General features: G+C 43.7%; 1 protein-coding gene across 1 annotated transcript in view; it reads left to right on the top strand.

Moving 5' to 3' along the window:
* The window catches only part of armc2 (armadillo repeat containing 2), a 119,410-nt gene that overhangs the window by 59,651 nt on the left and 47,373 nt on the right, over window positions 1-12,386 (top strand). Inside the window, exons 11-12 of the mRNA XM_055634977.1 lie at window positions 6,686-6,831; window positions 11,243-11,342. Of these exons, the coding sequence (XP_055490952.1) occupies window positions 6,686-6,831; window positions 11,243-11,342 (246 nt within the window). The remainder of the gene's footprint in view (window positions 1-6,685; window positions 6,832-11,242; window positions 11,343-12,386) is intronic.

Genomic DNA, 12,386 nt, shown 5'->3' with positions numbered 1-12,386 from the left:
GCGATCCTGTCTGAATCAGAAAGTAGTTGGCACTGATATATTTTGAGTTAAATAATTTAATGCAGATCTGTGAGGATATGACTGAATGGATAATGGGGGGAAATCAGTGGCTGTACTGTATTTGGATTCTCAGAAGCATTTGGTAAAATCCCATGTTGAAGTATGGTCAACTCGGTTTCGAGCACACAACTGGGGGTTATATACTGAGTCAGCTACTCCAATTTTGATGGACCTCAACTCTGGACGTTCCATAATTGTGTATTTTTGTCGGGATGTCTTGGTGTTTTTGCACAGCATTTTTCTTTGCTGCCTGACCTGCTGATTACTCCAGCACTTTGTCTTTTTTGATATGAAGAATGATCCTGACCCAAAACATCACCTATCCATGTTCTCCAGAGGAGCTGACTAATCCACTGTTACTACAGCAATTTGTATCTTTTTTTGTATGTAGAAAGGTCCCAACCCAAAACGTCAACTATCCATATTCTCCAAAGATGCTGCCTAACCTGCTGAGTTACTCCAGCACTTTGTGACTATCTTCCGCATCTGTAATTCTTTTCTAAATTTGTTCGCCACAGTTGTTGTCTGCCCACTGAGTTACTCCAGCACTTTGTATCTTTTTCTTTTCATTGTCTAGGAGAATTCATGTACATGTTCAGAATAATTTATAAGTTTTATGTTTTAGTTTGATGTCTGAGTCCATATGTCCGCAATCTTGCTGCATTCAGGATTTTCACTGTTGCTGTTTCTCACCGCATTTTTGCATGTGGCAAAATACTTGCTTGACTTGACTTAACTTGAACTATCTAGCAAGCTCCAAATACATGCTGTACCAGCCAACAACTAATTGCAACTGATCTGTGAAATGCTTTGAGTCAATAAGGGTTTTATAAAAGCAAAAGGTTGACTGAGATCAACGACTACAGACCCTTACATCCCATATCATGAAAACAATGGAGCGGCTACTCATTCGTCTCCTGAGACCACAAGTCCAGCACGCACTCGACCCACTACAGTTTGCATACCAGGAGAACATTGGGGTGGATGACGCAGTCCTCTACATGCTGCACCGGATCTACTCCTTTTTGGACAAACCCGGTGGCTATGTGAGGATTATGTTCTTCGACTTCTCAAGTGTGTTCAACACCATCCAACCCCTGATTCTGAATGACAAACTTAAGAAGATGGGGATGGATTCCACATTTATCTCCTGGATAGACGACTACCTGACAGGTCGACCACAGTTTGTCAAGCTGGGGGACAGTGTCTCTGGCACAATGGTGTGCGATGTTGGAGCCCCACAGGGAACGGTTCTGGCCCCGTTCCTCTTCACCCTGTATACAGCAGACTTTAACTATAAGTCTGACACATGCTTATTAAAAATTAATTAATTAAATCTCACACAATACTTCTTCATTATTTATTATTATTATTATTATTATTATTACTATTATTATTATTATTATTATTATTATTATTATTATTATTATTATTATTATTATTATTATTATTATTAGTATTATTATTATTATTATTATTATTATTATTATTATTATTATTATTATTATTATTATTATTATTATTATTATTATTTACTATTATTATTATTATATTATTACTATTATTATTATTATTATTATTACTATTATTATTATTATTATTATTATTATTATTACTATTATTATTATTATTAATATTATTATTATTATTATTATTATTATTACTATTACTATTACTATTACTATTATTATTATTATTATTATTATTATTTATTATTATTACTATTTATTATTATTATTATTATTATTATTATTATTATTATTATTATTATTATTATTATTATTATTATTACTATTATTATTATTATTATTATTATTATTATTATTATTATTATTATTATTATTATTATTATTATTATTATTACTATTATTATTATTATTATTATTATTATTATTATTATTATTATTATTATTATTATTATTATTATTATTATTATTATTATTATTATTATTATTATTATTATTATTATTATTATTACTATTACTATTATTATTACTATATTATTATTATTATTATTATTATTATTATTATTATTATTACCTGACCTGCTGTTGATTTATGGGCCTGTTCCACTTGGGCTATTTTTAGGCGACTGCCGACGACTGTTATAGTCGTAGCAGGTCGCTGAAAAACCGGCAACTGGACCCCCCCTTCGATATAAAATTTGAAATAGAATCATTACAGGTGCACAACCTTTTATCCGACGATCCAAATAACGAAAACCTCCGAATAGCGACATTTTTTCAGTCCTTGAAAAAAGGTCCTTGAAAACGTTTACCAAGGGCGGCCCGCAGAGGTGACAGCAGAACCTCCGGTCGGTCCTCGAAGAAAGGGGAACTAAAACCCCATCCATAAAAGAGAAGGTGAGGGTATATTGCGCGGGAGGGTTAATAATTGACAATATGCTGCTGTCTGCCCGCTGAGTTAAAAAAATTCCCACGGTAGACACGATACACAGTGTATCGTGAGTCTTGCGTGGGAACTTTTTTATCTCAGCGGGCAGGGAGCTGCAGATTGTCGCTCCCTTCAGTTTCACCCCACCTACACCCCTCTGCTTCACCGGCCATGTGTGTGACCCCTTCCCTCCCCTCTCCAGCTCCCCGCCCATTGCACCGGCGTGGGGGCTTTGCACTGTCTTCACGTCGGCAATGCCAGTCACCGGAGACGTCAGGACCAACGGGACACCGACCCCCAGGCCCACTGCAAGCACGGAGATCCCAGAGACCCACAGCCAGCAGCAGCCCAGCCCCGTTCCAACTCCAGAGGAAAGCTGCAAACTAACGGGAGACATCGGGACCACCAGAAGCCGTTCCCCGATGGGCCGCTACGGCGACAAGTGGCAGTTCGCCCACAGCCCGAGCTGTGCCCCCTCATCGGGACACAGACCCCCGGGCCCACTGCAAGCACGGAGATCCCAGATCAGCAACTCCAGTCCAGCCCCGCTTCAACTCCAGAGGGGCAGCTGCTGCTGGTGCGCAAGGTGCGTCTTGTTCTCGGGCTGTAGGCGAACTGCCACTTGTCGCCGTAGCGACCCATCGGGGAGCGGATTCCTCTGGAGTTGGGGGTGGGGGGGAGGGGGAGGGGGGTATTGTGCTGTTTGATCGCCCCCTGCTATCCCAGGGACAGGGAGACAGGACGTTCACCGAGGGCGGCCCGCAGAGGTGACAGCGGAACCTCCGGTCGGTCCTCGACGAAAGGGGAACTAAATCCCCATTCATAAAAGAGAAGGTGAGGGTACATTGACCGGGAGAGTAGGAATCCCAAGACAAAGTTGAGTGAGCGTTCACCGAGGGTGGCCCGCAGAGGTGACAGCGGAACCTCCGGTCGGTCCTCGACGAAAGGGGAACTAAATCCCCATTCATAAAAGAGAAGGTGAGGGTACATTGACCGGGAGAGTAGGAATCCCAAGACAAAGTTGAGTGAGCGTTCACCGAGGGTGGCCCGCAGAGGTGACAGCGGAACCTCGGGTCGGTCCTGGAAGAAAGGGGAACTAAATCACCTTCATAAAAGAGAAGTGGAGGGTATATTGCGCGAGAGGGTATATCGCCTACCTGGAAGAAACCAGACATTTTTTTCAGGATGTGGTCTGCACACCAAAGCTCACGTTTGGCGCCTCTGTTGCACACGGATATAAGAGTGTGAAAATGTCGCCTTAGGCCGCCTTAGGGCATGTAGCCCCGCTAGGGTGACATGAGTGCGGGAGGTGATTCAATGCTGCGGTCACATTTACAAATTCAGGAACTCATTCAACACACTGCATTTCATACAGACATTTATTCTGCAAGAAAAAAACTACACTGAAGACTCAAACTCGCGACCGAGGAACTGCCGGGATCAAGGCGCAAACTCGCGACCTTGCGGATATGAGCCGGGCACTCTACCACTGAGCCAGCCATTAAAATCTACGCTAAAAAATTTCCAGTCCGAAGACCGACAAATTCCAAATTACGAAAAGTGTCTGGTCCCAAGGCTGTCGGATAAAAGGTTGTGCACCTGTACTTTAACAACAAAAAAAACGGAAGTCAGCATCTGGCGACAATCTACGTTAACCTGGCGACAACTACGACAACACCTACATCAGGAGAAGTCAAGCTACGCTCAACAGCGTCAAACCCACTGTCGCCGACTGTCGCCGAAAATGTTTCAACAGGTTGAAAATCCAGCGGCGTCCAAAAAGTCGCTACGACTCTTTGGGCGACTGAGGAGACGACTCACGACCGTACAGGCGACACCCCGGCGACCATGTGGGCTGCAGCCTAGTCGCCTGTAGTTGCCTAAAAAATCGCCTAAGTGGGACAGGCCCTTAAGTAAAGATTATTTTGTTTGAATTTTAATTTGCTTGAATTGAGGGAACACCCTGGCTCAGTCAATGTGATATTCACTGAAGTAATAATCATTCTGTTTGAAGGACAGGAGTAATCAACAGAGTAATAGATGTCTGATTTTTAATAATGTACTGGGAGGGGTGGAGGGGGGGGGAGGGTCAGACTTTAGACTTGAGAGATACAGCATGGAAACTGGCCCTTCAGCCCATAGAGTCCATGTCGACTAGCGATCACCCTGTACAGTAGCACAACCCTACGCACCAGCGACAATTTATAATTTTACCAAAGCCAATTAACCTACAAACCTGTACGTCTTTGGAGTGTGGGAAGAGACAGGATCACCCGGAGAAAACCCATGCAGTCACAGGGAGAACGTACAAACTCCACACAGACAGCACCTGTAGTCAAGATTGAACCCGGATTTCTGGCGCTGTAAGGCGGCAACTCTACCGCTGCACCACTGTGCTGCCTCAACGTTAGTAACGACGAAGGGCCTGTTTCCGAGTTGTTTCTCTAAAGTCAAAAAATTAAAAAGATTCAGCGCAAGACTTGTTTCAACTATCTCCTTGAAACATTATAAACAGCATCTCTAATGTCAAATGAGATTTGAGTCTGAAGAAGGGTCTCGACCCGAAACGTCACCCATTCCTTCTCTCCAGAGATGTTGCCTGTCCTGCTGAGTTACTTCAGCTTTTGTTTCCACGTTAGGTTGTGCTTGCCGCATGGAGTCGCATGCTCGTGGGATAAGGAGGAAATCTTTTAGGACCGAGATGAGAAAAACATTTTTCACACAGAGAGTGGTGAATCTGTGGAATTCTCTGCCACAGAAGGTAGTTGAGGCCAGTTCATTGGCTATATTTAAGAGGGAGTTAGATGTGGCCCTTGTGGCTAAAGGGATCAGGGGGTATGGAGAGAAGGCAGGTACAGGATACTGAGTTGGATGATCAGCCATGATCATATTGAATGGCGGTGCAGGCTCGAAGGGCCGAATGGCCTACTCCTGCACCTATTTTCTATGTTTTTATGACAGGCCCTTTAGGCAGCAACTTTACAACTGCACCACCAGGCTGCCCTGGTGAGAAAACAAGTTAGAGAAAGCAGGGGAACGAAGGATAGGAGAAAGGGAATATCTCTGATCACGTGTGCCCAGAGTTACCTGGGCAAACCTTATGTTCATGAACCTGTCCGGTTAATACATTAGTAAAGAAAGTTATATAGAGAGAAAATAAAGCTACATGTTAATGTCAGATCCTCACTTGGACCGAATATAATGAACACACTTCAAGGACACTGAACATAAACATTTTTCAATCTTTTACCTCGACCGAGATGCAATTTTTTCCCAAATCGTATCTCCGTCCCCACTGCGGCCTAACATCGTGGTGTTGGCGGCTTTTTCTGGAGACCGACGGCTGCTCCAAGCCGCAGGAGCCTGCCGGACTTTAACATTGCGGAGGTTGCGATCCCTTTGCTGGGGATCGAAGCTCCAACCGCGGGGCCCGTGGACTTTAACATCGTGAAGCCCGCGGTCTCTGGTAAGAAGAGACCGATTCGGGAGCTCCATGCCGCGGAGAGAGACCGCCCGACGTGGGAGTTTTGATCACCCCTTCCATGGTCGGCGGCGGGAGCTTTGATCTCCGGATGGTTTGACTGCCCCGGCCGCGGGAGGACAAGAGGAAGAAGATTGAACTTTATTGCCTTCCATCACAGTGTGGAATATGGAATCCACTGTGATGGATGTTTATGTTAACTTTATTTTATGTGCTTTTGTGTCTGGTTGCTTTTCACTAAGTATGGCTGCATGGTAACTCAAAATTCTCTGTACCTTAACTGGTACATGTGACAATAAACTGACCTTAAACCTCGAAACCTTGTTTTAGTTCACCATTCCTTTACATTCCATCAACCTGTGTCCTCTCCCTAGGCGGCCATCTTGACTTTGCTACTAGCAGCCATCTTGTTGCCTCCTCACATGGCGGACATCTTGTGGCGGCGCTGGCTGGCGGTCTTGATGCCTCCCGCACTGACCGTCCCATCATCTTCCCCGGCAGGGGCCATCTTAAAGTTTTGTTGAGAAATGCTATACAGAGGTTTGCTGAAAACCTGAAAAGTGTTTGATTCTCTTAAATGCCCACTACTTAATGCCTATTGACATAATTTCTTCCGTTTTCCTTATTTGACAATAAGTGTGAAATAAATGTAAAATAAAAATTATTTAAAATGGAATTAACTCAGATTTGTAAACAATGTTTTGGGAATTATCCTGTTTTTGTATTTATATGTGTTTTTCTCATTGAAAGGTCACCGCTACGCTGCGAAACCTGGCGGAGCTGCCTCAGTCCCGTTCTCGGTTCCTAGGCACTGGAGCTCTATCAGAACTGTGTGTGATAATGGAGCAACACATAAACGACAAAGACATTTGTTTGAATGTGGCCAGAATATTCAGGTAATAGGATAAAAACATTCCGTGAGCAAAAGTTGGAAATCTCTAAATAATTTAAAACATTTCACATATATCATTTTCTTTAAATCTTTGCTTTAAATCACCTGTGCTTATGAATAAGTTTAGTTTTTTTTAGTTTAGAGATACAGCACGGAAACAGGCCCTTCGACCCACTGAGTCCGCACCAACCGACGACCCCCTCACACTAACACTAGTCTGCACACACTAGGGACAATTTACATTTTACCGAAGCAAATTAACCTACAAAACCTGGACGTCTTTGGAGAGTGGGAGGAAACCGGAGCAGCCGGAGAAAACCTACGCCGTCACGTGGAGAACGTAAAACTCTGTACAGTCTTAGTCAGGATCGTGTATTGACACAAAATGCTGGGGTAACTCAGCGGGGCAGGCAGCAACTTTGGAGAGAAGGAATGGGTGACGTTTTGGGCCGAGACCCTTCTTCGGACTGGTTAGGGATAAGGGAAACGAGAGATATAGACGGTGATGTGGTGAGATAAAGAACAATGAATGAAAGATAAGCAAAAAAGTAATGATGATAAAGGAAACAGGCTGTTTGTGATGTGAAAATGAGAAGCTAGTGCGACTTAGGTGGGGGAAGGATAGAGAGAGAGAGGGAATGCCGGGGCTACCTGAAGTGAGAGAAATCAATATTCGTACCACTGGGCTATAAGCTGCCCAAGCGAAATATGAGATGCTGTTCCTCCAATTTGCGTTTAGCCTCACTCTGACCACAGAGGAGACCGAGGACAGAAAGGTCTGTAGGGATCTGAAGGAGAATTAAAGTGACCGACAACCAAGAGATCAGGTTGGTTCACGCGGGCTGAGCGAAGGTGTTCCGCAAAACGATCGCCCAGTCTGCGTTTGGTCTCACCGATGTATAAGAGTCCACATCTTGAACAATGGATACAGTAGATGAGGTTGGAGGAGGTGCAAGTGAACCTCTGCCTAGCCTGAAAGGACTGTCGGGGTCCCTGGACAGAGTCGAGGGAGGAGGTATAGGGACGGGTGTTGGATCGTCTGCGGTAGCAGGGGAAGGTAGCTGGGGAGGGGGTGGTTTGGGTGGGAAGGAATGAGTTAATCGGGACCGGTTGAGTTAACCGAGACCGAACCCGAGTCTCTGGCGCTGCAAGACAGCAACTCTACCGCTGCACCACAGTGCCGCCATGTTTAGAGTCAAGATTAGAAACTGCGTGATTATTACTTAATGGATCAAAAGTAACACCAGTTAACACATATTTGAATTAATTTAGTGCGTAATACAATTTAGCATGTTGCAATGATTAAATGGTTTTTTATATCCTTTATGTGTGTAATGACAAATTTAGAGTTGAATTTTATTTGATAACTTGGGTAGTAATTTGTGTTTATTTCTCCCTGGGCAGCTGCAGAGTGTTGTCAGTTGCTCCTACTTTCACATTTAAATCAGAACATAGAATATAGAACAGTGCAACTTACGGCTCACTATGTCTGTGTCGAACATAAGTCCAAGACCAACTCTTATCTACCTGCACATAATCCATATCTCTCAGTTCCCTGCATATCTAAGTGTCTTTCCAAAAGTATTTTAAATGTCATTGGGCGAATGCACAGAGTCTTTTTCCCAGGGTAGGGGAATCAAGAACCAAATGGCATAGAACAAATGGCTGCCTCGCCAACAGTCTGTCTGTCCCTTCCTTTTTGTATGTGTTAAATGTATATATTTTAGTGTTCTTTAGCTTGTTTTGTGTGGGGGGTGGGGGGGGGGGGGGGGGGGGGGAATTGGCGGAAACTTTTTCTAATCTCTTACCTCGACGGAGTTGCGATTTATTTCCGTATCGTATCTTTGGCCTAACATCGTGGAGTGGCGGCCTTTGCTGGAGATCGACCTGGAGCTCCATCGCGGGAGCCTGCGGGACTTACCACCTCGGAGCTCACGATCCCTGTCGCGGAGTCATCTTTGGAGCTCCAACCGTGGGAGCCTGCGAGACTTTAACATCACGGAGCTTGCGGTCTCTGGTGGAGACCGACATCGGGGACTCCAAGCCGCAAGAGTTTCGACCGCCCCGACGTGGGAGTTTCGATCGCCCCAACGGGGGCTTCGACCGCCGGCTACGGATTGTTTAACTGCCCCGACCGCGGGAGAATAAAGAGGAAGGAGAATGGACTTTATTGCCTTCAATCACAGTGAGGAATGTGGGGATTCGCAGTGGTGGATGTTTATGTTAACTTTTATGTAGTTGTGTGTCTTGTTGCTTTTTTAAGTATGGCTGTATGGTAATCTGAATTTCACTGTACCTTAATTGGTACATGTGACAATAAACTGGCCTTGAAATCTCGAAACATAGAAAGTATTTCACTGCACCTAGGTACACGTGACAAAAAAGTGTCATTGAATCATTGAAGTGAGAGGGGAAAGATTTAATAGGAACCTGAGGGGCAACTTTTTCACTCAGCGCTTGGTAGGTATATATGGAAAGAGCTCACAGAGCAGGTAGTTGAGACAGGTACTATAACAACATTTAAAATTCACCTGGACAGGTACATGGATAGGAAGGGTTTGGAGGGATATGGGCCAAATGCGGGCAAATGGCATGCGCTAAGATGGGGCATTATGTTGAGCATGGACAAGTTGGGCCGAAGGCTTTAACCTTGTCATAGACTGGGCACATGTCGAGAAGGACATGGATTTATTACCGATGTCTCAATACCTCGGATGCCATCAGTGACTTTGACAAGAGATCCTTTGGTGCTTCAGCAGAGATGGAATATTGGAGTGATTCAAACAGGAATTTTGGATGACTTGAGCAGTAATTTAGGAGGCTACAACATGTTGCTTTTGGATGGAGTAACTTCACGCAGAAAAAATAAGTCCGATGCAGGGTAGAGCAACTCGGTACAGTACAAGAATGTTGCCAGGACTTGAAGGCCTGGGCCATAGCGAGAGGTTGGGCAGGCTAGGACTTTATTCCTTGGAGCGCAGGAGGATGAGAGGCGATCTTATAGAGGTGTATAAGATCATGAGAGGAATTGATAGGGTAGATGCACAGTCTCTTACCCAGAGAGGGGAATCAATAGACAATAGACAATAGGTCCAGGAGTAGGCCATTCGGCCCTTTGAGCCAGCACTGCCATTCAATGTGATCATGGGTGATCATCCCCAATCAGTACCCCGTTCCTGCCTTCTCCCATATCCCCTGACTCCGCTATCTTTAAGAGCCCTATCTAGCTCTCTCTTGAAAGTATCCAGAGAACCAACCTCCACTGCCCTCTGAGGCAGAGAATTCCACAGACTTACCACTCTCTGTGAGAAAAATTGTTTCCTCGTCTCCGTTCTAAATGGCTTACTCCTTATTCTTAAACTGTGGCCCCTGGTTCTGGACTCCCCCGACATCGGGAACATGTTTCCTGCATTAAGAACATGGGATCATGTTCATTGGCTATATTTAAGAGGGAGTTAGATGTGGCCCTTGTGGCTAAGGGGATCAGGGGGTATGGAGAGAAGGCAGGTACGGGATACTGAGTTGGATGATCAGCCATGATCATATTGAATGGCGGTGCAGGCTCGAAGGGCCGAATGGCCTACTCCTGCACCTAATTTCTATGTTTCTATGGGACATAGGTTTAAGGTGAGAGGGCAAAGAATGAAAGCTTTTTCACACAGAGGGTGGTGGGTTTATGGAATGAGCTGCCGGAGGAGGTAGTTGAGGCAGAAACTATAACAACATTTATAATTCATTCATGGATAAAAAAGGTTTCGAGGGATGTGGGCCAAATGCGTGCGGGCGAGACTAATGTAGATGGGCTCCCTTGGTCTGGGATGGGCAAGCTAGGGTTGAAGAGCCTGTTTCCGTGCTGTGTGACACTATGACTTGTAGATCAACCTCGTGCTTTGTTTTTTTTTTTTTTTTTTAATATTTTATTTTATTAGAAGTAAGTACAGTCATATGGCACCAAAGTGCCTAATATATATTTTCATAATACATTTTATGTACAACTTTTTTTTTTTTTTGTTACATTGAAAAAAGATTAGAATAAGAAAAATAAGTTAGATAGTAAAGGATAGAAAGATGTGAAATATATAGTGTGTGAAGAAAGAAAATGAGTAAATGAAGAAAGTTGAGAGAGAAAATAGAGAAAATAAAATAAAATAAAAAAGGAGATCATTATTTATAATCTTGACCAACCCTCGTCCAGTCCTGAAACAGTTATTTTTTACAATTGTGTTGCACCATATGATTCCAAAAAAACGACGAATGGAGACCAACTCGTTATGAATTGGTCTGATTTATCCATTAGGAGGAATCGCATTTCCTCAAGATGAGCGGTGTCCAACATACTTGCAATCCACATTTTAAGCGTTGGTATTGATGTACCCTTTGTTATCACTCGTATAACAATTCATTTCTATTTGCAGCAAACTTTCAGCCTACAATGATTTCTGCCTTGTGTTGTCCGAATGTTTCAGCTGCTACCAATTATTTTTGACCATCCTCCACAGACACCAAAGGAAGCAGGTTAGTTTCACTGTTGCTGAAAGTCCTGGGTTTTACCTCCTCTGTTGTTTGAGAACCGGGCCTTTACCTGTTGTGGGTTTCATTTTACAAAGGATTTATTTTGATAACCAGGGAACAGAGGATATTTTTTGGTGGACAAAAATGCTGGGGAAGCTCAGCGGGTGCAGCAGCATCTATGGAGCGAAGGAAACAGGCAACGTTTCGGGCCGAAACCCTTGGGTTTCGGCCCGAAACGTTGCCTGTTTCCTTCGCTCCATAGATGCTGCTGCACCCAAGTTCAAGTTCAAGTGAGTTTATTGTCATGTGACCTTGATTGGACAATGAAATTCTTGCTTTGCTTCAGCACACAGAACATAGTAGGCATTTACTACAAAACAGATCAGTGTGTCCATATACCATGATATAAATATATGCACACATGAATAAATAAACTGATAAAGTGCAAATAACAGATAATGGGTTATTAATAATCAGAGTTTTGTCCGAGCCAGGTTTAATATCCTGATGGCTGCGGGGAAGTAGCTATTCCTGAACCTGGTTGTTGCAGTCTTCAGGCTCCTGTACCTTCTACCTGAAGGTAGCAGGGAGATGAATGTATGACCAGGATGGTGTGGGTCTTTGATGATACTGCCAGACTTTTTTGAGGCAACGACTGCGACCGCTGAGTTTCTCCAGCATTTTGTCTACCTTCGATTTTCCAGCATCTGCAGTTCCTTCTTAAACAGAGGATAATTTTTCACTGAAGCAAAACACAAAGTTCTGGAAGAACTCAGCAGGTAAAGTAGCATCAGTGGGGGGAATGGACTGGACAATTAGTCAGCCTTCATTATATGTCTGAGTGAATGATGTGCAGACAGTTTTTGTCTCCACTGGTCAAGTCAAATATTTGGTGTTGATTTATAGAAACGTTTCATAGCTTGAAAGGGGAACTACTCTGTAATTCAAAAACGCAGGGTGCTTTCAGGATTCTGAAGAAGAGTCTTCACGCTGAATAAAAGTCCCGACCCGAAACAACATCTGTCTATCCACTTCCCAGATGCTGCC

This window comes from Leucoraja erinacea, chromosome 5, assembly GCF_028641065.1.
Source record: "Leucoraja erinacea ecotype New England chromosome 5, Leri_hhj_1, whole genome shotgun sequence".
Taxonomy (NCBI): Eukaryota; Metazoa; Chordata; class Chondrichthyes; order Rajiformes; family Rajidae; genus Leucoraja; species Leucoraja erinaceus.
This window is presented reverse-complemented; position numbering and strand designations above follow the sequence as displayed.